General features: G+C 52.6%; 1 protein-coding gene across 2 annotated transcripts in view; it reads right to left on the reverse strand.

Moving 5' to 3' along the window:
• Positions 1–27,571, reverse strand: part of ACOT11 (acyl-CoA thioesterase 11) — a 65,665-nt gene that overhangs the window by 5,804 nt on the left and 32,290 nt on the right. For both annotated transcript variants that reach the window (XM_017874515.1, XM_017874516.1), the window contains exons 2-13: positions 21,043–21,250; positions 20,022–20,091; positions 12,788–12,848; positions 11,360–11,458; positions 10,720–10,855; positions 7,987–8,143; positions 6,016–6,135; positions 4,066–4,210; positions 2,752–2,807; positions 1,527–1,593; positions 1,047–1,130; positions 338–471 (exon numbers count right to left, since the gene is read on the reverse strand). In XM_017874515.1, coding sequence (XP_017730004.1) covers positions 338–471; positions 1,047–1,130; positions 1,527–1,593; positions 2,752–2,807; positions 4,066–4,210; positions 6,016–6,135; positions 7,987–8,143; positions 10,720–10,855; positions 11,360–11,458; positions 12,788–12,848; positions 20,022–20,091; positions 21,043–21,250 — 1,337 coding nt within the window. The remainder of the gene's footprint in view (positions 1–337; positions 472–1,046; positions 1,131–1,526; positions 1,594–2,751; positions 2,808–4,065; positions 4,211–6,015; positions 6,136–7,986; positions 8,144–10,719; positions 10,856–11,359; positions 11,459–12,787; positions 12,849–20,021; positions 20,092–21,042; positions 21,251–27,571) is intronic.

The raw sequence follows: 27,571 nt of genomic DNA on the forward strand, positions 1-27,571 counted from the left end.
GACCCACGCTTCTTAAAAAGTATGCATTTTAAGAAGAGAGAAACTGAAGCCAGAAAGGAAGTGACTTTGACTTATCCAGCATCACACAGCTGATTGGGACAGAAGCAGGACTTCAACTCAAGCCTCCAGCTCCAATTCCATGCTCAGTCTCTTCCCTAAGGGCTCAAAATACCCACGACCCTGACCCCCCACCCAACATGGAACTCCAACCCACTCCCAGCCCCTGCTAATGGCCAGCAGGGCAGAGCATCATGGAGGATGACCTGCAGAAGGAGATACCTTCTCCCTCATCAGGCTGGAGAAGGGACACCGCCCTGCCCTCACCCTGGCCCCTCACCGGTAGTGCTTATCCCACTCTGGCCTCCGACGCAGGTCCGAGAGCAGCAGGAAGGCCTGGGCTGCATCCACATGCACGACCATCTCCATGTGGAAGGAGAGGAACTTGTCATCCTCCAGAGTGTACAGGCGGACCTGCATGGGACAGAGAGCAGCCTCATTTGCTGGGTGGTGGAGTGTACTGATGGGGATGCTGGAGGCTGAGGCTGGAAGCTCAGGGCTATGGCTGACTTGCTGTGTGACTATGAATACACAGCTCAGCCTCTCTGAGGCTCAGCTGCATCCCCATGAATTCAGCACATTTGTGCTGAGAATCCAAGCCCTAGCGTCACAGGCAGGAGGCGGCTTGTCCAAGGGCACAGGCAGCTGGCAGAGCTTAGGTCTCCTGTAAGCCCGTGCCTGTTGGCTGCCCCCATCCCTGCAGCGATCACTGCAGAAGAACAGAGAGGAAGTGCCTGGTGAGACAGCAGCAGACCCCAGTGGCTGAGAACAGGAAGTGGGGCAGGCGGGAGAGAAGGATCTAGGGGTTCTCAACTCCAGGCCCTGCAGAGGTGGGTACGTTTCCACAACAGGACTGGTTTCTTGATCTCACCCAATTATTTGAAGAGATCCTTTTTTGACATAAGTGGTATGGGAGAGTTCTTGTTGCTTGCCATCAGCCACCTCTGGCTCAGAGGTGAAAGAAAAATTGGGTGGGTGGGGTCAGCTACCTGATTGATCTCCGAGGATAGCACCCAGTTGTCCTTGGCCACGAGCATCCTCAGGGAGGAGACGTTATTGTAGCTCAGGTACACCTGGAAGAGCACACAGGTGCTACCACTACCATGCCCCCTTCCTCCAGGGCCCCTGAGCTGAGGCCAAGGGTGTGCCAGAGAGGAACCTGGACCATGAATGGGGGGCGTGGGGGGCAGTGCTGAGGAAAGAGTCCTGGACTTTGGGAAGGGAGGTCCAGTCTTGGGCTTGGCTAGACCCATTGTGTGACCCTGGACAAGCTGCTCTGCCTCTCAAGGTCTCCACTTGCACCTGCCAAATAAGGACACAGGCAAGCTCTTTGCTAATGGTAGCAACCATGAGGTGTGTCATTCATATTCTGTTCTCCCCAGCCTTCCCCCAAACCTGTTCTGACAGGCAGGGAAGGGTGGGGGCCCCAGTGGGTCTGAAGACTGTCCCCTTGGAGCAGAGGGCCTTACCTGGTTGCTAGGGTCCCAGGGGACGGAGAGGGGCACCTCTGTCTGCTTACAGGACACAATGTACTTCCTGGGAAGGAGGGAAGATGACAACCTGGGTCCCCTGGAAGTCCAGCACTTTCTACAGACTCTACTGCAGGCCTACTGTGTGCTAGGCCCTGTGCTGAGCTCGGCAGAGTGGGAGACTCCTGTCTGGCTAGGGAGGCTGGATGGTCACACAGGACACAGCAGCTGAGAGCACACCAGCTCGGCCCCTACACCAGGGAAAGCTCGGAGGCGGGAGCGAGCCAGCAAGGAAGGGTGTGGCGTCTAAGGCTCGGTCCCCAGACCCCACATCCTGGCTGACTGACATCACCCTGATGCTGCTGTGTCCTCATCTGTGAAATGGGATCAGCAGTCACCCCTGCCTCAGGGGTCATCACAAGGAGAACAGCGCCTGGCACACAGTAAATGCTCAGTAAATGCCATAGATGCACACTTTCTTATTAACAACAGCTTGTGATCCCTAGTGTGCTTATAGCCTCCAAAGTCTGTAAATGCTTTCACAGCAGAGTGAGACACACCTGGATTGATTGATTGATTGATTGATTGATTGATTGATTTTGAGACGGACTCTTTCTCTGTTGCCCATGCTGGAGTGCAATGGCACAATCTCCGCTCACTACAACCTCCACCTCCTGGTTCAAGCGATTATCTTGTCTCAGCCTCAGCCTCCTGACTATAGGTGCACTGGGACTATCTGCGCCCACCACCATGCCCAGCTAATTTTTGTATTTTTAGTAGAGACGGGGTTTTGCCATGTTAGCCAGGCTGGTCTCGAACTCCTGACCTCAGAGGATCTGCCTGCCTCAGCCACCCAAAGTGGCTGTACCTCTTGAACAACTGCATCTCCTCTCTGAGTGTTTCTTCATCTGCCAAGTGGGCATCAGAATCAATGGGAAGAACACAGGATTTAAAATCGGCTGGACTCAGCCAGGTTCAAATTCTGACTCTGCTGATGCTATTTGTGTGTCCCTGGGCAAGCCACCTAACCCCTCTGTCTCCAGCGTCCTTGCCTGTACAACAGGCCAGAAGACAGCTGTGTAATGAGACCTAAACGAGAGGATGAAGAGGGCCTGGCCCAGGGCCCAGCACACAGGCAGCTCTGAAGAAAAGCGAGTGCCCTGGGGTCAGTGGAGGGTGAACAGCCCCGAATCCGCATTCTGCCCACTACTCAGCCCCTGCTCACCTGTCTAGGCGGATCTTCCTTCTGGCACTGGCCTCTCGGTACCGCCGCTCGCCATCCTGGGGAAGAAGTCAGGATAGGCTGTGCTGTAGGAGGAGCAACCAGCTACCCCAACCCTCCGTCCTGCCCCCTCTCCATCCCCCAGGGCCCAAGGAGATCCTGCAGCCCTAACATGGAGTTCAGGTGTCACTGGGGCAGCTGGAATCAAAATCTCCTGGCCAGGAAAGTGGGAAACTAAGCTGTAGCCCCAGCTCCCCTCAAACTCTGAGTGACCTGGGAACACCATCTCCCCTGGCCAGACCTCAGTTTCCTCCTCTGTAAAATGGGGATCCTTACAGGTCTCTCACAATGGTAATGACAGTCCACATTTACTGAGCACTCACTACACACCAGCCACTCTTTTCAAGGCCTTTCCATGCGGAATTGCACCAAATCCCTAAAACAGCCCTCCGAGGCTGGGGCTAGTGCTGTGTCCATCCTACAGAGGAGGAGCCTGAGACAAGGAAGGGTGAGGGCTTGCCAAGGCCACAGGGGTAAGGGCCGAGGCCAGGATCAGCACCCCAGTGGCCTGCCTCAAGCCCACCCTCTTTACCACCACATCTAACGTCCCCCAGTCCCAAGCGCAACACGGAAAATGCCTGGGAAGCGGCTGTGGCTGTGATCCCCAGCTCCTGGTCCCGAGGCTCCACCCAACTCCACAGCTCACGCTAGGCTCTGGAAGGCCAGCAGGCAGGGCAGGGGACCTCCCCCGAGGGAGGTAGCGGCCTCTCCAAGGCCTGGCCCACAGGAGGCACAGGGAGCGTTTTGTTAGAGAGGACCTTTGCACCGGGCTCCTGACTGTCTTCCCGTGCCCCTTGTGTCGCTTTCACCATCCTCCTGACCGCTCCCAGGATGCAGCCAGGCATGGAGTCAGTACCGCATCTATCGCCCCACAGTCCTGTGAGGCAGGGACTGCAGATGCACCCATTTTACACATGGGGACTGAAAGCTCGAGGGGACATCACTTGAATGTGGTAGAGGCGAGGTTCCAACCCACATCTGACTCCAAAGCCAGTACTCTCCCAACCCTGTGGCTCATGACAGTCCGTTAATCCCCAACTCCAAGCCAGACCCACACATATTCCAAGTTCTGTCAGGCAGAACAAACCCGCCCTGCACAAGGGGCATCCCGGGGCTCACAGCCAGGACACTCAGAGCTAGCCGTGCCCCAGCACAGGGGTAGGGTGGGCCCCTCACGCCTCTAGGCTGTAGGGGGCTAGCAGGCAGAGAGGGAGGGGAGGGGAGCTGCTAGTGGGGCAGGGCGCTGGTCCCACTTACCCCAGGCTGGGGCCGAATCCAGGGCAGCAGCTGGGGCTGGTCATCTGCGTCCAGGACCACAAAGGTCATAAAGGCACTGTTGATGTGGCGCCGGTGGGTCTCAGCCTGCTGGCGATAGGCCTCCACACATACACCCACCTCCATGCTGCGGAGAAAGAGTGCAGCTTCCAACCTGGACAGACCTTCCCAAGGGCCATGCCTCCTCCCCAACACACACACTCACACACACACATGTACACACACATGCATGCACACACATACACACATGCATGCACACACACACGCATGCACACACACTCCTGCAGTTCTTCCAGCAACCTGGATCGGAGTCCCAGTGACAGGACACCTGGGACCACACCCTCCACTAATGTTTACAGAGCACCTCGTGTGTGTGTCCGGCCCTGTGAGGATGTGGGAGTGAATAAACCCATCCAGTCCATGCCTCGTGGGCTAACAGCCGGGGGAGGAGGCAACCAACAAGAAAGCAAAGGTATAAGTATGCCATCATGAACCGCAAACGGGCATGAGGACATAAACAAGGAGGTGGAGGTGCACGGCCTAATTAGAAAATGTTCATCATGTGCATATTTACAAGTGCTATGGCAGCCTGGCTTCCAACAGCCCAGTTGCTGCTATTCATGTGTATCTTACCATCTTTACTTCTTTATTCCTTTATTTATTTTTTGAGACAGTCTCATTCTGTCACCCAGGCTGGAGTGCAGTGGCACAATCTCGGCTCACTGCAACCTCCACCTCCTGGGTTCAAGGGATTCTTGTGCCTCAGCCTCCCAAGTAGCTGGGATTACAGGTGTGTGCCACCACACCTGGCTCATTTTTTGTTTATTTAATAGAGATGGGGTTTCGCCATGTTGGCCAGGCTAGTCTTGAACTCTGAGCCTCAAGCGATCTGCCTGCCTCGGCCTCCTAAAGTGCTGGGATTACAGGCATGAGTCACTGCACCCAGTCACTTACCATCTTTATTAATTATAATAAATAAATTCCCCCTCACTTGGGAAGTTCTGTAATTGCAGAATGTGGACATTATATAGATGGGGAAACCAAGGCCTAGAACTGGGCAATAATTTTTCCAAGGATTCCAGATTCCCAGAATCTGGACGAAAAACCGGGCTTCACAGCTCCTACGAAAGGCTTTTCCCCTGCACCGCGGCAAAATGGGTGCAAGTCAGACTGCAAATAACAACAGTAATAGTAAGAGCAGCCGTAATGGCTGACCTTTACCGGACATTTTCTCTGGCATTCTACTAGCAACGGCTCATTGAATCCTCATAACTCCGAGGTAGTTGTGATGAGCCCCATTTTATAGGTGGAAGAACCGAGACTCAGGGGGGTTAAGTTGCTTCCCAAGGTCACAGTCCAGTAAGAGGTGGAGCCAAACTCGAACCCAGCAGCCTGGCTCCTGACCCCTCACTTTTAATGATTAAATAATGATCTCTGAAATTCTCAAAAAATTTACTTATTTAAAGTCAGCTTTCACGGGAGTAGGTATCAGAATTCATTGCAAAGGCAATGACTCTGTAGACTAATTATTTTAGAAAATGTGTGGGAAAGGGTTTGATAAACAACCAAACACTGGCAAGAAGTGGCCCTGTGACCTGAGCATCTATAGCGGTCCAGGCCTGGAGCCAGGCGTCAAGGAGAGGGACAGAGACACTGATCTAAGACAGTGGAAGACAGGGGCTGGGGGATCCCACAGGAGGGGTCCTTGACCCAGCCAGGGATAGGCAGGACTGGGAGCCAGGGAAGCCTCCCAAGAAGGGAACATCAGAGCTGAATTTCAGAGACAGTGAAGGAACCCAGCAGCCGGGTGAGGATTTAGACCCTGTCTGCAGGCCAAAGGGCTCCTGGACGGTTTGCAGTAGGGCCCTTTCTAGGGTCAGGAAGAGCCCTCAGCCCTGAATGGCCCTGGCCGCGCCCATCCCAGACCCTCACCTATGTTTGAAGGCATTGTTCACGATGGCTTTGAACACCAGACGGTCGCCAACCTGGGACGGGCCTCGGAAGTGGAACATCTCAATGGCCTTCAGTGTAGGGTGGGCACAGCAGAGCCGCCTGAGGAGGTTTGGAGGGGGGAGACAGAAGGAATGCCCTCAGTGCTTCAGACACTAGTTTGGGCCAGGTTTTTTTTTTTTTTTTTTTTTTTGAGACGTTTTTTTTTTCTCACTTGAGACGGAGGTTTCACCTCTTATTGCCCAGGCTGAGAGTGCGCAATGGCATAATCTCGTCCCGTAACGTCTGCCCTCTTAAGGTTCAGCTCAAGCCAAATCTCGCCTGCTCAGCCCCTCCTGAGTAGCTGGGATTAGGCAGCGTGTCCGCCACCATGCCTGCGCTAATTTTTTGTAATTTTTAGCTAGAGATGCGGGTTTCCACCCATGTTGCGTCCAGGATGGTTGCAAACCTCCTGACCTCAGGTGAGTCTACCCACCCTTGCGGCCTCCCAAGCAGTCGCTGGGAATTACAGCATGGAGCACAATGTAACCGGCTTTTTTTTTTTTTTTTTTTGAGACAGGGTTTCATTCTGTTGCCCAGGCTGGAATGCACTGGTGCTATCTCGGCTCACTGTAACCTCCACCTTCCGGATTCAAGCGGCTCTCCTGTTTCAGCCTCCCAAGTAGCTGAGACTACAGGCACGCACCACCACACCTGGCTAATTTTTGTATTTTTAGTAGAGATGAGGTTTTACCTCGTTGCCAACCTGGTCTTGAACTCCTGACCTCAAGTGGCCTCGGCTTCCCAAAGTGCTGGGATTACAGGCATGAGCCACCACACTAGGCCAGCTTGGGCCGGCTTTCTACCCTAGTCCCATCCCCAGACCCAGCCTGGAACTACACATTCTGACCCATCTACTGCCACCCAAACCAGTGGCAGTTCTGCTCAGAGGCACAGAACTGAAGTCCCATTTCATAGCTTAGAATACTGAGGTCTATGCATGGTGGGAAAGGAGCCAAGTTTGAGGAGACAGAAGAAAGCAGGGTTTGGGGTAAATCCCTTTCCCATTTTCCTTCCAACATTTACACCTTGGTAGCTGCTGTTCCTACTATCTAGAAGCCCTCCCCTAACCCAAAGCTACTTGGCATTCAAGGCCCAGCTAAAGTGTTCTTCCTCCAGGCAGCCTTCCCTGACCATCAGGCTCTTACCCTCCTCTGGGATCTTACTGCACTTACAGCCAAGGCTGCCCAAAAGGGCATTGCTTATGCACTGTCTCCCACAGGTTAAACTGGAGGAGGGGCCATTGAAGCCAGGCTCTAAAGAATAAGGAGGAATCCGCCTGGCTGGGAAGGGCATGGGTTGGGAAGGGCATTCCTGGTAAAGGGAACAGCAAAAGCAAAGTCATGGAGGTGTGAGAGTGTCAATTAGTGAAGGTCAGTTACTGTAACTATAAAAAACACCCTGATATTTACGGTAGAACAAGCCCCAGACAGGCAGAGAGGTTATAGGAGAGAAAACAATTTTCACCCCTTGGAAGAAGGGAACAGTGAGAGATGGCTTTATGGAAGAAGTGGGCAGGATATTAGCAAACAAAGAAGAGTAGGGGAAACACAGCAGGAGCCTACACCAGGGGCAAAGGCAGGGGCTGGGAAAGCGGAGGATGGCAACACAGAGCAGCAAATGGCTTGATGTGAAGGGAACATAGATACTAGAAGGAGTACAGGTAGGGCCAGATCAAGGGGAGGATCTAGTGTCAGGCCAAGAGAGCTGCTGTTTCCCACGTAAAAGATGAGAGCTTTTTGAGTAGAACAAGAAATAGTCAGTTCACAAAAATTCTTTATCTGATTTGGAACAGCCAAGCTTCTGAAGCCTTGAATGCCAACCCCAAGCTGGGGTTTCCCCTCCAGAGGGAGGTGGCCAAGGGGAGGAGGAGGAGAAAGGAGGGGAGGCAGAGACAGTACACTCTGCCCTCACCTGGCTGCAATGGTGGCCACATTCTCCATCCAGGCCATGATCTGGCCCCCAAAGGTGTTGCCCTGGTGATTGGCATGGGGAGGCAGGACCAGCTCCACGCTCTCCACACGAGTCTTCTCGGCCGGCACCATGTGGCTGCAGTCTCTGCTCTCCAGATCTGACCAGGGATGGGGTAAGGGAGGGAAGCAGAGAAGTGAGCACATTCCCAAGGGCAGCCCCTCCCCACAGGCAGCCCGGGGACCCCCACCACTCCACCCCACTCAGGTTCTTTTATTTATTCGGCACCAAGTGCACATGAGGCAGAGGGTGGCCCTGGGTGAGAGAGATGAGCCAGTTCAGTGCAGTGGACCCATCACCAGCTCTGAGACAAGACAGCTGGTCTGAGTCTCAGCTCCACTCCAGACTGCCTGCATGGCCTTGGGCAAATCGAGTAATCCCTCTGAGCCTCGGTTGCCTCATTTGTAAAGGCAGATGTGAACTCCGACCCGACAGGACTGTGTGAAGATGAAATGTTATTATTGTCACAAAGTGCTTGACTCAAGGCCAGGCATAATAGCTCATGCCTGTAATCCCAGCACTTTGGTAGGCCAAGGTGGGTAGATCACTTGAGGCCAGGAGTTCGAGACCAGCCTGGCCAACATGGCGAAACTCTGTCTCTACTAAAACACAAAAAAATTAGCGGGGCATGGTGGCAGGCGCCTGTAATCCCAGCTACTCTGGAGGCTGGGCCATGAGAATCACTTCAACCTGGGAGGCAGAGGTTTCAGGGAGCCAAGATCACACCACTACACTCCAGCCTGGGTGACAGAGTGAGATTCCGTCTCAAAAAATAATAATAATCACAAAGAGCTTGGCTCCAGTAAATATGCTCTCAAAAAGGATGGTTTTTCCCCGCCCTCTGCCCTGGTATCCTTGGCAGCCATGGAATTAGGATATCCTTAATAGGAGAGGCCAGGCAGTGAATGGGGCCTCGGGCTTCAGGGCAGCAGACGTTGGCATGCCCCACCAAATCCAAGGTGGTGTCATTTGTCTCCCATCTTCCATGGAGAGACTTCTTCAGGGAGCGTCCATCAAAGAGCTGGCATTGCCCTTGGCTTGGCTTACAGCCTCTCAGAGATGCCACAGACAGGGTCAGGGCAGACAGGAGGGGAAGTTGAGGGTGGCCTGAGCCAAGGTCTGGAGACAGGACGGGGAGGGTATTCACAGGGCAATGGGGCCTGTGGCTTAGCAGGAGCTGCAGTGGGTCAAGAGACAGTACCCAGTGAAGCTGAGTGGCCAGCCAGAAGGCCCAGTGCCAGGCAAAGGCACTTAAGCTGATTCTTAGGTGGGAGGGCTGTTAGGACAGAAGATATTTAGGAGGGCTGCAAGGGGATGGATGGATCAAGGGGGCCTTGATGACTGTAGGAAGAGCTGGGCCTCCCCAGCTCCAGCCTCCAAGCCCAGCATAACCAGGGTACGTGGAACTCAGGGCACAGCTTGCTGCTTCCACTGGGCTTTGCAAGTTCTGCCTGCTCTCTCCCCACTCCGAGGAGATTTTCTCCTAAAATCACCTGCTTTTGGTTTCAAGGAAGACCCAAATTTAAACATTCTGGAGATGAGTAAACAAGTCCAAGGTCTCCCCTCTGGGCCTTTGCCCAGGCTGTGCCCTCTGTCAGGAACCTTTCCTTATATCCCACCTGTCAAAATCCCACCCAATCCAAAGTAGATCTTTCTGTACTGGTATAGAACAACCCCCAGGATACATTTCTAAGGGGAAACTACAAGATACAGAACAGTATGTACTGAATGCCCCTTTTCAGGGGCTAAATAATACATCCTATGCTTAGATACGCAGGAAATACTTCTGGAAAGATACCCTAAAACAGGTAATAGTAGTTGCTTCTGAGGAGAGGACCTGGATTCTGGGATAGAAAGGAGTCTTGCTTTTTATTTTATATCTTTATATATACACACCTTATGTATGTATGCATATACACACACACACATATACATAAGCATATATATATGCTTTTTACATATATTTTATATATGCTTTTTATATTTTATTTTATTTTATTTTTTGAGACAGAGTTTTGCTCTTTTTGCCCAGGCTGGAGTGCAATGGCATAATCTCGGCTCATTGCAACCTCCGCCTCCCAGGTTCAAGCGATTCTCCTGCCTCAGTCTCCTGAGTAGCTGGGATTACAGGTGCCTGCCACCACACCCAGCTAATTTTGTATTTTTAGTAGAGACGGGGTTTCACCATGTTGGCCAGGCTGGTCTTGAACTCCTGACCTCAGGCAATCCACCCACCTCAGCCTCCCAAAGTGCTGGGATTACAGGCATGAGCCACTGCACCTGGCCTATATATGCTTTTTTTATAGATGCATATACATAAGCATATATATATATATATGCTTTTAAAAAAATTCTACAGCGTCTTCAAGGTGTAGCTCAATACTATCTTCCCAAACACCTTGGCTTCTGGAGACCCAAATGTGTTTTGTGGACTAAAAAGGGATTTCCACATGACCTAACCGCAGTTTCATGGTTGCTGGGAGCTGGTAGAGAGGCCCAAACACTCCCTTTCCCTGGAGGAGACCTCGGGGCCAAGAGGGCTAGAGAGGCCCAGGGCCACCAGTGGGTGGAAGTCCCTGGAGCCTCCCTTCTTGCCTCTGCCCAGTGGGGGCCTGGGGCAAAGAGGCCATGTGGGACTCCAGCTACCCTCCCCATGCACGGCTGGCAGCTGCTCACCGTCCTGAATGGCGCAGTTAGCCAGGAGGTCCTTGATGGTGTCCGCATAGACAAGGCGCATGCGCCGGCGCTCGGCCGCCACACTGTGCTCCATCTTCTCCTCCTCTGTCCGTGGCGTGATCTGCTTCAGCTTCACCTGTCAGCCAGGGGACAGGGTGGGGGACTCTCAGGGCAAGTCTCCTGAAATAGCACAAGGGCCTGTCCCCAGCACCATCCCATGCCCGAGGCTAGCACACGGCAGGCCTGGGCTGCTGCTTAGTTCCAAGGCTTCCTCCCCCTTTGCCCCATTTTCCTGCCTCCATGATGACCTGACACATATCCATCCTCCAGCTCCCACCCAGGTCCCTTCCTTGGGCAAAGGCTCAGAGGATGGGAGGTGTCACTGTAGGACATGCACAATGGCGAGATCAGAAGAATCTTCGCTGGAGAAGCACAGGGAGAGGTGGGGGAAAGGAGTGGGGAGGTGGCTAGGGGGTCCAAATGCAGTGGGGGGTGGGCCTTCCTCTGGGAGCTGTGGATTCCTGCTGTGTCCCTCCCCATCCCCTCTGCCAACCCCCAACCTCACCACCCTGATCCAGACTTGCCATGGCAGGTGCCCAGGTCGCTGAGCAGCGTCCAGCAGCCAGGTGCACCCAGTTACCTTGGTGATCTCTCGGTGGGCCACGAAGGTGGCCAAGGCCTTGCACACATTCCACTGCTTCTCAGAGCACAGGTCCTCCGAGGCCACCTGGATGCCCACCTGGAGAGGAACAGTAAGGGCAAAGGAATGAGGGACAACATTGCACTCACCAGCGAGAAGGCCCGCAGCTCCGCCAGATAGCAAGTTCCAGCCCAAGCCAGGCCTCTGGAGTTTCTGCACCATCTACCAGGTCTGGGAGGCCAGAGATCTGAGGTGGGTTTTGACTCTGCCCTTGGGTCCCCGGGAAACCTTGGGCAAGACACTTCCCTTCTCTGGGTCTCAGTTTCCTCATCTACGAAGTGGGAGTGATCAGACCTACCCTTGCGGGATTGCTGAGAGAATTAAAATGAGACTACGTCTACAACAGGGCTTACTATAGGTAGAATGTTGGCTAAATTTAAAGGATAGGCCAGGCTCAATGGCCCGTCATCCTAGAATTTTGGGAGGTTGCAGCGGGAGGATCACTTGAGGCCAGGAGTTCAAAACAAGCCAGGGCAACACAGTGAGACCCCTGTCTCTGCAAAAAAAATACACACAAAAATTAGCTGGATGTGGTGGCGCATGTCTGTAGTCCCAGCTACTCAGGAGGCTGAGGCAGGAATATTGCTGAAGCCCAGGAGTTCAAGGTTACAGCAAGCTATGATTGCACCACTGCACTCCAGCTTGGGTGACAGAGTAAGACCTCATCTCAAAATAATAATACAAATAAAAATAAAAGATCAAGAACAGGCACCTGGGAGTACCTGAGCATTTATGGGGTGCCCAGAGGCATACTCAGGACTATGTCACCCAGCCTCAGTGTTCCCTCAGGAACCATGGACCCAGCTGGTGAAGTTGTCTGGGCCTGAAGTCCATAGGCGGGAAATAGAGCCCTCCCCCACAGCTCACAGAGCCCTGGGCATCACCAGCAGTCCTCCATTAACTCGACAACCCTGCCACATGGGAATCACGTTTCCTTTTGCAGATGCGGAGATGGGCTGTGGGAGGCAAGCTCATGGGCCAACCCAGCACTCTCCCTGCCCCCAGCTCCTCCTCCAAGATCAGGTGCTCCTGCTGCCTTCCCTCCACTCTCCCAAACACCCGGCTGCTGAGGCTGGATCTGAAGACTCAGGGGCCTGGAAGTCAAGTCCCACGCTGGAATCTGTGTAGCTCAGTGACCTGGGACAAGTCCCTTCCCCTCCCAGGCCTCGATTTTCCTGTCTGTGTTACGGGATTTGGGACAGGAAGATCTTTGGGGTTCCCCCTGCTCTGCCAATAATTACAGAACTCTGCTGTTCTAATCAGGGCCCTGCGAGGGTGAGTGGCCCTGGGCTGCAGGGAGATGAATGGATAGAGGAGGTAGAGGACCCACCCACGCACCCACTCCCAAGCAGTGCCCACCCCACACACCTCCATGCTGGAGTTGAAGGCCCGGTTCACCTTGGCCTTGATATTCACCACTTGTCCAACACTGGGGAGAGGAAAGCAGGAGGTGAGCCTTCCAGAGGGGCCAAAGGGAGGAACAGGGGCCTCAGATACTTGCAGCGCCTCTCTTGTGGGGAGCTGGCAGGAGAACTCCATGGTTTGCAGGGCATATTCACATCTGCGATGTCACCAAGTCCTCAAAGCCAGCCAGCAAGATACTGTCAGCACCCCATTTCACAGATGGGGAAGCTGAGGCAGAGAGAAGTAGCATGATTGCACTCATCTGCTCCCCCGTTCCCTACTCCCTGTTGTCCAATTAATGCCTGTGCTTCTTTCTGTGCTTGGCTCAGTGGTCCCCTCCTCAGGGGAGCCCTCCCTGCCCTGCAGTGGCCCACCCACCAACAGAGACCCTGTAGAGGCTCACCCTGCAGCACTCTCCTGGCAGACTGACCTCTGTCCCCCACAATTCTTAAGCTCTACTAGGGTAAGGGCCATGTGTTTTGCTCCCCATTGACTCTCCAAGGCCTAGCACATGGCACAGGGTGGGTCTCCCATAAAGGGTAGCTGACTGAATTAATGCATTCTACATGTACTGAATGCCTAGTAAGGGCAAGATGCTATAAACAAAGGGCGGGGAGAGAAATGGAAACATTTAAAGAATGCCTGCGAGGTGCCAGGCACTGTGCACTGCCCCATTGGAGCCTCAGAATAAGCTTGGCAGGTAGGTTTAGGAGAAACTGAGCATTAGAGAGGTTAAGTCATTTGCCCAAGGTCACCAAGCTAAAAACTGGCAGCGCCAGGCTTCTAGACTGACTCTGTTGACTGCACCAGCCCCACTCTTTCCAGTTGCAACCTGTCCTTCTGGAATGATTCCCACATCCAAATGAATCCCCAGGGGAGCCTCCTAGCCTAGGCCATACCTAATGGAGGGGGCAGAGGGTGCCCAGCTGATGGACTGTGGGGAGGAGGGACAGGAGGCTAAAGGCTGGCCCCATTCAATGGCTGTGTGATCTCCAGCAGGTCCTTTCACTTTCAAGGTTCGTCAGCCTTGGCTCATGAACATGGAGAGTGCCATGCCGACTTCTTTCTCAAATGACAGTCTCCTGGCCAAGTCTAGGAAGGTCCATTCCAAGGGGCCTGCTGGTCAAGGGGCCACCATGAATGCAGTGGGAATAGCCACACAGGCCTGGGTTCCAGTCAAGCTCCACCTTGACCATCACACTACAGAGCTGTGTGACCTTGGGTGAGTCACTTTGCCTCTCGGAGTCCCTTTCCTCCTGTGTAAAGTACTGCCTGTGGTTCTGAGGGTCAAGTGAGAGACAGTGGGACTCAGCCAAGCACCAGGCCTGGCCCACAGCAGGAGCTCAATAAATACCACAAGCTCACATTTGCCAGACATTTGTTGATATGATTCCTGTTCATTTTTTTAGTAATACTAATGATCACGGAGGGGAGGGTCATTTTTAGGAGATCTATGCTGACATAGTGACAGATGAAGCATCATGATGTCTTGCATCGCACTTTCTTTTTTTTTTTTTTTTTTTTTTTTTTGAGACGGAGTCTCGCTCTGTCGCACAGGCTGGATTGCGTGGCCGGATTCAGCTCACTGCAAGTCCTCCTTTCGGTCACACCATTTTCCTGCTCAGCCTCCCAAGTAGCTGGGATACAGGCGTTTTTGTTTCACCTCGCCCGGCTAGTTTTTTTGTATTTTTTTTTTTTTTTTTGAGACGAGTCTCGCTTGTCGCCGGCTGGAGTGCAGCAGATCTCAGCTCACTGCAAGCTCCGCCTCCCGGGTTTACGCCATTCTCCTGCCTCAGCCTCCTGAGTAGCTGGGACTACAGGCGCCCGCCACCTCGCCCGGCTAGTTTTTTGTATTTTTTTAGTAGAGACGGGATTTCACCGTGTTAGCCAGGATGGTCTCGATCTCCTGACCTCGTGATCCGCCTGTCTCGGCCTCCCAAAGTGCTGGGATTACAGGCTTGAGCCACCACGCCCGGGCAATGCATCTCACTTTCAAATCATTTAGCAGAGAGAGAGACAGAAAGTATATATATTACATCTGTAATCCCAGCACTTAGGGAGGCCAAGGCAGGCAGATCACCTGAGTTCAGATGTTCGAGACCAGCCTAGCCAACATGATGAAACTCTACTAAAACTACAAAAATAAATGAATAAATAAATAAGCCGAGCATGGTAGGGCACACCTATAATTCCAGCTACTCGGGAGGCTGAGTCACAAGAATCGCTTGAACCCAGGAGGCGGAGGTTGCCGTGAGCCAAGATTGCACCATTGCATTCCAGCCTGGATGATGGAGTGAGACTTTGTCTTTTAACAAGAAAAAAAGTATATGTATTTATTTATTTGTCCATACATAGATAAAGCAAATTTAGAAAAATGTTAATTATTGGGTCTCAGTGGTGGTGATCATTGTACTATTCAACTTTTCTATATGTTTGAAAGCTTTCATGATCAAACATTAGGGCAAAAAATTTCTGTGGTCCCCCAAATAAAAATAAAAGTCTATTTTCTCTGGTGCTGAGAGGAATTTGTGATTTTTCCTCCTCTCTCTCCTTCTCTCTCTACCTTCCCCCAAAGTCAACCAGACACCTATCTAGGTTGCTAAGCTCCTCCTCCTTCCTGACTGCCCTCTGTCCCCACAGCTCAGGCCCAAACCGTATCCCTCCCCAGGGCCACTGCCCAGCCTCCTCAGGGGCCCCGGAGTTCCCGGACACCCCTCCAGGTGTTCTTCACAATGCAGACAAGCAACCCCCCATAAATAAATCTGACCCCCATCAAGACCTTCCCTAGACCAATTTACTCTCAGGAGACAGAAGAGCATGTTAATTGCACCACAGAAATTCAAACAGAAAACCCAGATGATGAAGGACTCTAGAGGTCAAATGGCCAGCTTTCCTCAACAAATACATTTTGAGAGAGAGACAGAGTGTGCCAGAGAACTGGTGGAGGATTGGTGGGTATCTATAGAGTTTTTTGGTTTTTGGGGGGTTTTTTTGAGACAGAGTCTCACTCTGTCACCCAGGCTGGAGTGCAGTGGCACTATCTCGGCTCACTGCAAGCTCTGCCTCCCAGGTTCATGCCATTCTCCTGTCTTAGCCTCCCGAGTAGCTGGGACTACAGGCGCCCGCTACCATGCCTGGTTAATTTTTTGTATTTTTAGTAGAGATGGAGTTTCACCGCGTTAGCCAGGATGGTCTCGATCTCCTGATCTCATGATCCACCGACCTCAGCCTCCCTATAGAGTTTTTTTAAGAAACAACCAATTACAATTATTTGCATCCTGACTTGAATAACAAAATAACTGCAGGCTGGGTGTGGTGGCTCATGCCTGTTACCTTAATACTTTAGAAGGCAGAGGTGGGAGGATCACTTGAAGCTAGGAATTTGAGACCAGCCTGATCAACATAGCGAGACTGACACCACGTCACAACAACAACAACAAAATAATAATAACAAAATAAAATTTAATTAGCCAGGTATGGCACGACATGCCTGTAGTCCTGGCTACTAGGGAGGCTAAGGTGGAAGGACCGCTTGAGCCCAGAAGTTCAGGGCCGCAGTGAGCTATGATGGTGCCACTGCATCCCAGCCTGGGCAACAGAGCAATACTCCATCTTGAAAAAATAAATAACTGCAAAGCAAACAAAATAATAACAAATTCATGAGACAGTTTGGGCATTTGAACACTGACTAGTGATGTTAGTGAAAATTATTGTTAATTTTTTAGATGTGGTAATGATGTTAATGTTAAGGTTTTGTTTAAAAAGAATCCTTCTCTCAAAAAAAACAGAGGGCCAGCTGTGGTGGCTCACACCTGTAATCCCATCACTTTGGGAGGCCAAGGTAAGCAGATCACCTGAGGTCAGGAATTCAAGGCCAGCCTGACCAATATGGTGAAACCACATCTCTAACAAAAATACAAAAATTAGCCCAGCTTGGTGGCGGGCACCAGTAATCCCACCTACTCAGTACACTCAGACAGGAGAATTGCTTGAACCTGGGAGGCAGAGGTTGCAGTGAGCCAAAATTGCACCACTGCACTCCAGCCTGGGTGACAGAGCAAGACTCCATCTCAAAAAATAAATAAATAAATATAAAAAGAGTTCTTAGCCCTTAGAGATACATTTGGAAATATTTTTAAGTGGCAAAAGCAGAAACAAACAAATAAAAAAACTTCTTAATCTTTCCTCAGGTGTGTCCAGGCCTTCCCTGGCCACCAACCATGCTCCAGGCCCCTCCCCAGCTTGTCCTTCTTCCCGGCATCCTCTCTGGCTTTCCCTTCCACCCACAGCCTCCTCTGCCCAGATTCACCTTCACTCTGCTGTGCCCTGCAGCAGGTCCAGCCATCGTGCATGTACCCCAGCCCTCTCTATTCCTTGCTCCCGTAAGTAAAAGAACTTGTGCTGGCTACGGGAACCTGGAGCTGGCCCAGACACAGCTCCACTGGCTTCAAAGTATCACTATGTACAGAGCTGACAGTACTGAAGTCAGCTCAAAGACTTCCTCCAGGAAGCCCCTCCTTGACTACCCTCAGTGCCACAACACCTACCCCCAGACATATAGGAAATACAGCCCACTGGTTAAGAGCAAGGGCTCTGGGGCCGTACTGCCTGCCTGGTAGTATATCCTGGGTCCTCCATTAGAGGTACCACCTTCAACAAGGTACTTCGTTTCTCTGTGCCTCAGTTTCCTCATCTGTAAAATGAGGATACTAATAGCTTTGACCACATAGTACTGTTTTGAGGATCAAATAAGTTAATGTATTTTAAAAGGCATCAAAATAATGTATCAGTATTGGTGCACTAATTGTGACAAAGGTACCCTACAAATGTAAGATGTTAATCATGGGGCACCTGGGTGTGGGGTATATGGGAACTCTCTGTACTATCTTTATTTTTATTTTTTTATTCATCCTGAGACGGGGTCTCACTGTGTCACCCAAGTTGGAGTGCAGTGGTGTGATCTTGGCTCATTGCAACCTCTACCTCCCAGGCTCAAGTGATCCTCCCACCTCAGCCTCCCAAGTAGCTGGGACCACAGGCGTATATCACGATGCCCAGCTAATTTTTGGTAGAGACAGGGTTTTGCCATGTTGCCCAGCTGGTCTCAAAATCCTGAGTTCAAGTAATCTGCCTGCCTCAGCCTCCCAAAGTTCTGGGATTACGGGCACAAGCCACTGCGCCCGGCCTTGTACTATCTTTAGAGATACAATGTTATTATGAATTTGGAACTACTCTAAAATAAAAGGTATTACAAAGGAGGCCAGGCAGGGTGGCTCACGCCTGTAATCCCAGCACTTTGGGAGGCCAAGGAAAGCAGATCACTTGAGGTCAGGACTTCGAGACCAGCTTGGCCAACATGGTGAAACTATGTCTCTACTAAAAATACAAAACTTAGCTGGGTGTGGTGTCACACACCTGTAATCCCAGCTACTCAAGAGGCTGAGGCAGGAGAATCACTTGAACCTGGGAGATGGAGGTTGCAGTGAGCCAAGATCACATCATTGCACTCCAGCTTGGGCAACAGAGCAAGACTCTGTCTCAACAACAACGAAAAAAAATTACAAAGCAGAGCCCCCCCCCTTTTTTTTTTTGAGACGGAGGCTCGCTCGCTCGCCCTCTCGCCCAAGCTGGCAGGCTGGAGTGCAGTGGTGTGACCTCAGCTCACTGCAACCTCCGCCTCCCAGGTTCAAGCAATTCTCTCCCTCAGCCTCCCGAGTAGCTGAGATTACAGGTGCCCACCACCACACCCGGCTAGCTTTTTGTATTTTCAGTAAAGATGGGGTTTCACCATGTTGGCCAGGCTGGTCTTGAACTCCTGACCTCGTGATCCACCCGCCTAGGCTTCCCAAAGTGCTGAGATTACAGGCATCAGCCACCCCACCTGGCCCAGAGCCCATTATTGCACAGAACTTCTCACTGCGAATTGAATAACGTTCCTACATCTGCCTCCCTGAAGATTGGGAGTTCCAGGGAAGAGGCTGTGCTCCAGTGGACTTTGCATGCCCAGTCTCAGCAAGGCCCCTGGTCTGGAAAAGGTGCTCATCTAATGTTAAGTGTGTGGTGAGGGAATGACTGATGACTGAATGAGTGAGCACATGGACTGGCCAGTCTTCTTCCTTAATGGTGACACACTGAGCACCCAGTGAGTCCCAAATAAGCCCTTGGCACTTGATGTCCTAGTAGTGCTAGTGAGTTTAGGATCAGGCCCAGAGACAATAGCTCTGTGTGTGGCCCTGCAGCCTGTCCTGAGCCAAGGGCTCAGCCTGCTCCTTGGATCCCAGAAGCAGGATCTATGGGCAAAGCTATGGGGAGGCAAAGCCCAGTGTGTGTGATGAATGTTCTTCTATTCTGTACAGCCATAAAAAAAAAAGAAAAGAAAAGGCCAGGTACGGTGGCTCATGCCTGTAATCCCAGCGCTTTGGGAGGCCAGGGCGGGTGGATCACCTAAGGTCAGGAGATCGAGACCAGCTTGGCCAACATGGTGAAACCCCGTCTCTACTAAAAATACAAAAAAATTAGCCGGGCCTTGTGGCAGGCGCCTGTAATCCCAGCTACTCATGAGGCTGAGGCACAAGAATTGCTTAAACCTGGGAGGCAGAGATTGCAGTGAACCAAGATCATGTCATTGCACTCCAGCCTGGGTGACAGAGGGAGACTCCTTCTCCAAAAAAAAGAAAGAAAAAAGGCTACTTTGGTAATGAGGTGATGAGCTCCTCATCCCTGGAAGTATGTGAGCAGAGGTTGAATGGCCCAAGCTTCTGGCTCAGACTTTGCCAACGCACCTTGTCTAGGGGCCTCCCTATAGCCCAGTGACCAAGGACCCAAAGAGAATGTCCAAGCTCAAAGAGGCATTTGCTGATTAAGTCTAACCCCTTCCATTTTGCAGATGAGAAAACTGAGGACCAGAGAGAGAGACTGACTTCCCCAAAGTCACGCAGCACCCCACAATGCTATCTCGGCCACACCCTGGCTGAGGGAACACCCAGCCACCCACCGCACTGAACAGCCGGTCAACTCCTAGCCCCCAGAAACATTGCAGAGGGGTTCATGCTTCCCCAGAGGCTGCCCCCATCTCATTTTCAGTCAGTTGAGTCAGGCTCTAGGCAGCACACAGGCTGACCAGGCAGGGAGTCAGGAGCACGGGCCCCAGGCTGATGGGAGAGAGACCAGAGGACCCTAAGGCAGAGGGGCTACTTACCTAATGGTATGCTCAAAATAGATGTCATCCATGGAAGCTGTGACACAGGGGCAGCCAGCGTGCCTCTCCGCTGGTGTCAGGAGAAGAAAGCCAGACATTAGTAGCCTCCCCCCATGACAGGCCTCTGCTCAGATGGTACCTCCTCAAGAGGCTTCTCCAGCCGCCCAAGTCAAGGCCACAACTCCCACCACATCCTGCCACCACCCTTCCTTACGCTCCCTCACCACGGACACCACCCTTGACCCTTTTCTGTATATCTGCTTTTCATGTCTATTGTCTCTCCCTCCCACTAGAGTGTAAATTACTTAAGGACGAGGATTTTTGCCTGTCTTGTTCATTGCAGTACCCCAGTCCTGGAACAGTGTCTGGCACATAGTATACACTCAGTAAGTAGCTGTTGAATGAGTGATCATGCCACACTGGCCTGCTTCTCAGCCTTCTGGAGCCCCCATCCCTTCAACCACCTGTTCCCTGCCTGAGTCATTCTCACCCTCAGGACTCCACTCAGGTGCCTTAGTCCCTCAGGAATCCCTTCCCTGCCCCCTCTGAAACAGTGCTGGGGGGACAGTCAGGTCACCTGTCTGTCCCCCACCCCCACCCCACCAGGCTGTGAGCTCTGTGGGTTGGAGAACACCGGTGCAACAAAAGGAATGAAATGGGCTCGATCCGGTGCACCTCAACTCAAGGGAAGGAGTGCTGCAAGGCAGGCAGTCATGGGCTTTGCTCAACAGCATCTCCGAGCCAATCTGAAGCAGCCATGTGAAAGGCTGCACTGTGTTAAGGCAGGGACTTAGGGCCTGGGACCAACACTCAGGGCTGAGGGGGTCTGAGTAAGAGAGAGGTGGGCTGTGCTGAGCATCGAGATGTCAGAAAGGGCATTTCAGACAGATGGACCAGCATGAGCAAAGGCCAAGATGAGAAACAAGTGTGGCACTTAGGTGGACAGTGACCATCTCTGAAAGCACAGCCCCTGCTATGGGCCTGAGGGGCAGGTGGGGAGCCATGGGGAGCGCAGCCTCACCGGACAGGCAGGCCGTGGTGTCAATCCACTTGAGCAGCTGCCCAACGCTAAGCTCACCGCGTTGGTTGGTGTGGCAGGGCAGTACCAGCTGGCTCATCTGCACCTCCGTGGGGTTCCGGTATCCCTCGCCGTCTGCCATGGCACTGTCGTTCCCTGCACGTGAGGCTGACTTCCGGGATGTGCGGCTGGAGAACACAGAGGCCAACCCCTGGGGGACAGATGGGGACAGAGAGGTCTGCTTGCTGCAGGGTCTCCCAGGGCTGTCCAGCCCTGGGAACTTAGGGTCTGGGGGAAAGAGAGTACCTAGAGCCACCTCCCACCAGACCCCAACGAGAGAGTGGTCACCACCCTCCAGCCCATGGTCTTGGATCCCAGGGAATCTGTAGATGCTGCTTCTGCCAGGTTTCCTTTTGGCCAAGAACTGCACGTGAACACGGCCTTGCACCCGAGTGGGGCAGTGGAGACAAAACCATGCGGAGAAGTCAGTCCTCGTTTCAGCTCCTGGGCCTACTTTTTAAAGTGTTGCCTTAGATTTACCTTCATTCTGGAAAGAGTCCCCTCTCTGTGCAGGGAGGCCTAGAGAGCTCCTTAGTGGCCAAGCCCAGGGAACTGTTCCTAATACAGTGTTTCAAGAAGCTGCTCTGATTTCATCCCCAAAGGGCTCCTTTCTCGGGCTCCCTCCATCTTCAGAGGCCATCAGGACAGCTTCTGTGGCCTGCTAATGTCTAGCACTTGGATCTATTGACTGGGAGGGCCGTGGGCAGTCACTGACCAGCTGTCTGATCCAGGGCTGGGTACAGCAGCTGCCAGCTGGAAAACTGGCTGAGAAAATTCTCCAACTCATGAATTAGAGCTGGGGTTTCTGCTTGGAGCCAGCATGTCTTACTCTGCAGGCAGAAGAGGTGGGGTGTGCCCATCAGTCCTTTGGAAGGGAGGAAGAGGAAAGGGGCTAGCAGCCTGCCATCCCTAAGCAGACCATGAACTCAAGAGCTGGGCACACCCGCATGTGTGAGAAAAATGAGGAGGGACAGGCATATGGGTTCCGATTCTCATGGCCAATGCCAATTGTGTGGTGGTGATGACAGTCACCACTAATGTTTATATAGCACTTAGGTGTCACATATTTTATTTTGTTTCTTTTTTTTTTTTTAAGACGGAGTCTCGCTCTGTAGCTGAGGCTGGAGTGCAGTGGCCAGATCTCAGCTCACTGCAAGCTCCGCCTCCCGAGTTCACGCCATTCTCCTGCCTCAGCCTCCCGAGTAGCTGGGACTACAGGTGTCCGCCACCATGCCCGGCTAATTTTTTGTATTTTTAGTAGAGACAGGGTTTCACCATGTTAGCCAGGATGGTCTCGATCTCCTGACCTCCTGATCCACCCACCTCGGCCTCCCAAAGTGCTGGGATTACAAGCGTGAGCCACCGCGCCTGGCCGGTGTCACATATTTTTACAAGCACTATATATGTACTAATCCAATTTTATCCTACAACAAACCTATGAGACAGATGCATTATTATCCTCATCCTACAGATGAGGAGCCCAAGTAAGTGACAAAGCTCAGCTGTGACCCCAGAGGTCTGCTGCAGTCTGAACTCCTACCCCCAACACTACACTGCTTGTAGGGCTTCCTGGGGCTGAGATGAGGAGTCCAGAGCCTGGGCTTGACTGTACTGGCAAAGAGCACCATGGCCCAGTGGCGAGCCTGCCATGGCTGCAGGATGATGGTCGTGGCAGCTCTTGCACCTGGTCTATACTCCTTAGACAATTCCCACCGATGAGCCTCCCATAGCTAATTCAATCAATTCCAAACGCACCGAGGTAGCTTGTTCAAGGTCACTGACCCCTACGTGGTAGAACCAGGATTTGAACCAGGCCTGTCTGACCCAGAACGGCTTATGGGTTCCCAGAAACACTGCTTATTCCCAAGAGCCCCTGGGCAGGAGGCTGGGCACCAAGGGGAGACAGGAGGGCAGCCATCCCAGGAGCTCTCAGCCTGGGTGGAGGCCTACAGGGTGCCAGGCTGCCTGGCTTGCAGGCTCTCACAGGTAACTGGAAGGCTGATGTGGTCCAAGCAGCAGGACCCGTCGCCATGGTAACCACTGCCAAGGCACTTCCTGCTTGGTGGTGCACTGGGGGCCTGCATGGATACGGGTGGCTGGCTTTCTGGGTGTGGGAACGGGTATAGGGAGGAGGTAGGCAGGACACCATTTGCCCACACTCTTCCCAAATCCCTCCCACAGCCAGGGGTACTGGGAAGAAATTCCAGAAAGAAGCCCTAGAGAGAGCTGAGGAAATGGGGAGACAATGCCCACTTGCAGAGGACACCTGGGCAGACCAAAAGGGGCAGACCACCTGGGGAAGACGGCCTGGGGCAGACCGCCTGGGGTTTCTGGGCAGTCTGGACACACACACAGGGACGCCCACATACAATGTCCCCACTTTACCAGCCTGGGCACATCCGCCACCTTTCTGAGTCCTCATGAGGATAAGGATGAGAACTACTAACCCATTTCACCAACAAGGGAACATGGACACAGCCCTGGACCAGCAGTCATGATGCCTGAGCTCTGGTCCTGTCTCTGCTTCTCACTTGGTCGACCCCTCCTCCCATGCGCTCCTGTTTCCTGTTCTGTGAATCAGGAGTCTCTACCTTTCTGTTGGACCCTATGCCACAGGAGCCAGTATCTGTGCCCTGCTCACTGGTTCATTCATTCACTTATTCATTCACCAAACACTTCCTCCGTACGGGGCCCTGGGCCAAACATGGAGAATACAAAGACAAATTGGGCGCAGAGGGGCGTGGCACACAGGAGGACATCGTCAAAGGTTTGTGGAGGGACAACCAGAGACGGACTTGAGTTCAAATTCTAGCTGTGTCCCTCAGGTGCTGTGTGATCCTGAGCAGGGTCTCCCCCTTCCCAAGCTACATCTGTCACTCACCAGGTAGGACAGAGAATTGCCAGTCCCTAAGGTACCCCTGGTTCCAGGAGTCCGGGGCCTAACTCAGCCTGGAATTTGCACACCCAGCTGAGATTCCCAGTGAGGAAGCTCTAGAACCCTGTCAGAATGGAAATATTGTGTGCTCCCCTGAGCAGGGCCCCTGAAGCACACTGAGAGACAAGCCTTGCAGTTGTTGTCCCCACAACTCCCCTCAAAGAGAGGGGTGCAGAAGCCCTGGGCTGAAGCACAGGCGGCAGAGACAGAGCAGCAGGTGGCCCCAGGCAGAGCCTTTCAGACTCCACTCCTTCCTTGGGCTCCAAGGCAGTCTGCCCACATTAGGGCAGGCCAGGCCAGGCCTCTTAGTCCTAAGGTGGGCAGGTAGCCAGCCTGGGAGGCAGGGATGTGTGCAGCCCAGGCAAGGTTTGGCCAATGGGGCTCCAGAGCTGGGCCACTCCTCCCAGGGCCAGTCACAGGGAGAGCAGAGGCCCTGGATGGAGTCAGGGCCTGGGCGGACAGGCAGGCTGAGCCAAGAGAGCTGCCAGGGTGGCGGGGGCTGAACTACTGCAAGGGTAGGAGGGCACCCAGAGGTCAGAGACATGCCCTCTCAGACAGCAGCTGTGCCAAGTGCTGGCCCCAGGCCCTGGCAGACCTGGCCAGAGTTGATCATGCTAGACTAGGCCCCAGCTAGCCACACCATGGGCTCTGTGTCCCTCCTCCTGAGCCAGAGTCATGTCACAGACCTGCTGGGTCAGGGCAGGAGAGACCCCCTCACCCAATCCCTTCACAGCCTGGGGGACTAAGGCCCAGAGGGAAAAGCTGGCCCAGGGCCACCCAGCTGTGTGGGGGCCAAGATAAGCACCCCTGGGTCATGGCTCCCTCTAGGCAAGTTGACAACAGGCCCGCAGGCTACTGGGGCTGGAAACAGGCCCAAGGCTTCACCTTGGTATCCTCCCTCTGCCCAGTATCCAAGTCCCAATGATTCGACCTTAAAGAGGCCTCTGGCCTAACTCCTTCCAGCCTCCACACAGCACCAGAGGGATCTTTCCAAAAAGCAAATCCAACTCAACAACTACTGCTTACTACGTCCTGCCTTTCAGGGAGACCTGGTCCTCATAACTCCACCCCATGGGACTTTGCTCCGCCCCTTAGGAGCACACAGACCTTTCTAAAGAGCAAGCCTCACCAGGTACTTCCCCTGCGCAAGACTTTGCTGGCTCCCCACTGCTCTCAGGATCAAGAACCAGCCACTGTAGCTCCGGCCACTCACCCTAGCAGCCACTCTCTCAGCTCCAGACCATATGCATTTCCTTAGAGCACCACTCTCACTCCCGCTGTCTTCCCCCACCATGAAGGTGCCGCTTCCACCTAGAATCCCTTTATCTGCCCCCGTCTGCTAAGTGAGCCCTTCCTTATCCTGCGTCTCTCTTCCCCAGGGAGAGTTACAATGCCCCTGCAGCCTCACCATCTCCATCACGGCACTGACCAAGCTGGGTAGTCCCTGTCCTCATAGTTGCCACCCCCATCAGACAGATGTTTCCACAGGACAGGGACACATGCTTGGCACAGAGTCAGAGCTAAATAAATGCCCATGGAAGAGAGAAAGGAAAAGACTAATGGCCTGAGAGCTGAGACTCACAGTGGGAGGAAAGTCTGAGGTGCCGAGAGGCCATAAGGAACAGCAAAAAGGAGAAACAGAACGTCTGTGGTTCAGGTGATGGGAATGTCAGGGCAAAGGGTGCAGGTGATGTGAACACTGGGGCAAATGAGAGCAGGTGGGAAAATGCTCCACATACCCAGATGGGCAGAGACAGAAGGAGAGGGACTTGGGGGCCAGGCCAAGAGGTCCCCAGAAACCATGGAAGACTCCTGGAGAAGGCATGGACTACAGTGATAAGCCGGCTGAGATCACAGTGCCTACAGTCCCCATCTGGAGCAACAGGCCTGGTGCAAAGGAGACCTACCTGCCCTGAAGGGGAGGAGCAGGCCTGGGTGACCTCTGGAGTAACCCACCATGACACAGGCTAGGCATAGGCCTTGGGCATCAGCCTAGCTTGGGTTCAAGTCCAGTTCCACAACTAACTTGGATAACCTTGAGCAAGCTGCTCCACCTCTATGGGCCTCGGTTTCCTGTCTATAAAAATTGGATTATTATCCTCACTTTCAAGAATCATCGTAGAGAGGAAATTAAACAACACCAAGTATATGAAGCTCCTAGCACACATATACCCTGTGGCTAACATGTATTGAACGCTTACAATTAGCATTACAAAGCTGAGTCTGTGCTTCCTACAGACACACAGCTGGGAGGGACCCAAACATAGTTCAAAGTAGACTGTTGCCACAGTGCTTTCTACCCATGAGCTCACTAGAGCCTCACAGCAACCCTATGCAGGGCAAAATTACGAGCTTGTTTGAGAGGTTCTGTGAGAATTCAAAAAGCCAGTGATTATGGAGCAGGGCTTCAAACCCAGGGTGCAAAACTGCAAAGCCCCTGTTCCTCCCACTCTCCCGCCCTTGCCTCTCACAAGGTACTAGAAGGCGGGCCCCAGGGGCGGGCAGGGAGAAGGGGCCTTGCACCCACCCCGGAGCTGTGGGCCAGGCCCCATGAAAGGCCCCATTGTCTGAACCAGGTCACTCTGAGCAGTGTGAGGGAGCTGACTAAATTCCATGCTCTGTCCCCACAAAGGTGGCCCCAGCCCCTCCGCCTCCCCAGAGTCTCAGAGAAACCGAAGGGCAGACTCCTGGCGCTTTCCCCACCAGCAAGGCAGGAGTATGTGTCAACATTCCAAATCTCCTCTTTCGGCCTATTCTCTACCTTCTTCCCAAAAAAGGCTCTGAGGCAGCCTACACACACACCCGGGACACACACAGGATGCACGTGCACTAGGAACCAAAACGCAAACAAATAAAGTTAAGGAACCAAATAAGAGAGGAGAGGATTGTTATGAATCCAGATGCTGCCAAAGAGAGCTACATTGGCCTTGAGGTTCCCAGCAGACAAGGCAAAAAAGGGTAGTAGTGGTGGGCAGCAAACTTATGGGTAAAAGAGGGAGCATACGTCCTCAAAGCTAGCCCCAGGGGTAGGAGGAAGGATATCAGGCGCTGTTTCACAGGCTTCTGATTGTCATGTAATATCAGATCATATCTTCATTTTATTTTCAAACAAAATAGATTTTCAAAAAAATAATGGGAAAATCTTAATTTTCCTTCAGCTACTGAGTGTGTTCACACTTGACATTCTTCAAGATTTGGGAGTTGGAAAGGTAGAGAATTGAACCAGCATTTTTATGAAGCCCCTCCTATATGTATGCACTTGGTGAACAGTTACTGAACACCTACTAAGTCTCGGGTCCTATGCTAGCAGTTCTCATATGTATTACCCCAGCAATTCTTGTTGTTTTTTTTTTTTTCAAGATCATAAATTAAATATTTTATTTTTACAAGTGAAAATAAAAATTAAAAAAATAAACACTCCCCTTTGGGCTTCCTTCTTTCACTAGTACCACAATATGCTTGTTGTTCATTCTCCTTTCTACCACACTGATTTTGCATCCAAGGAAAGGAGGCCTGGATAGAGGTCATAATAAAAAA

This window comes from Rhinopithecus bieti, unplaced genomic scaffold (genome assembly GCF_001698545.2).
Source record: "Rhinopithecus bieti isolate Rb0 unplaced genomic scaffold, ASM169854v2 scaffold_7684, whole genome shotgun sequence".
NCBI classification, from domain to species: Eukaryota; Metazoa; Chordata; class Mammalia; order Primates; family Cercopithecidae; genus Rhinopithecus; species Rhinopithecus bieti.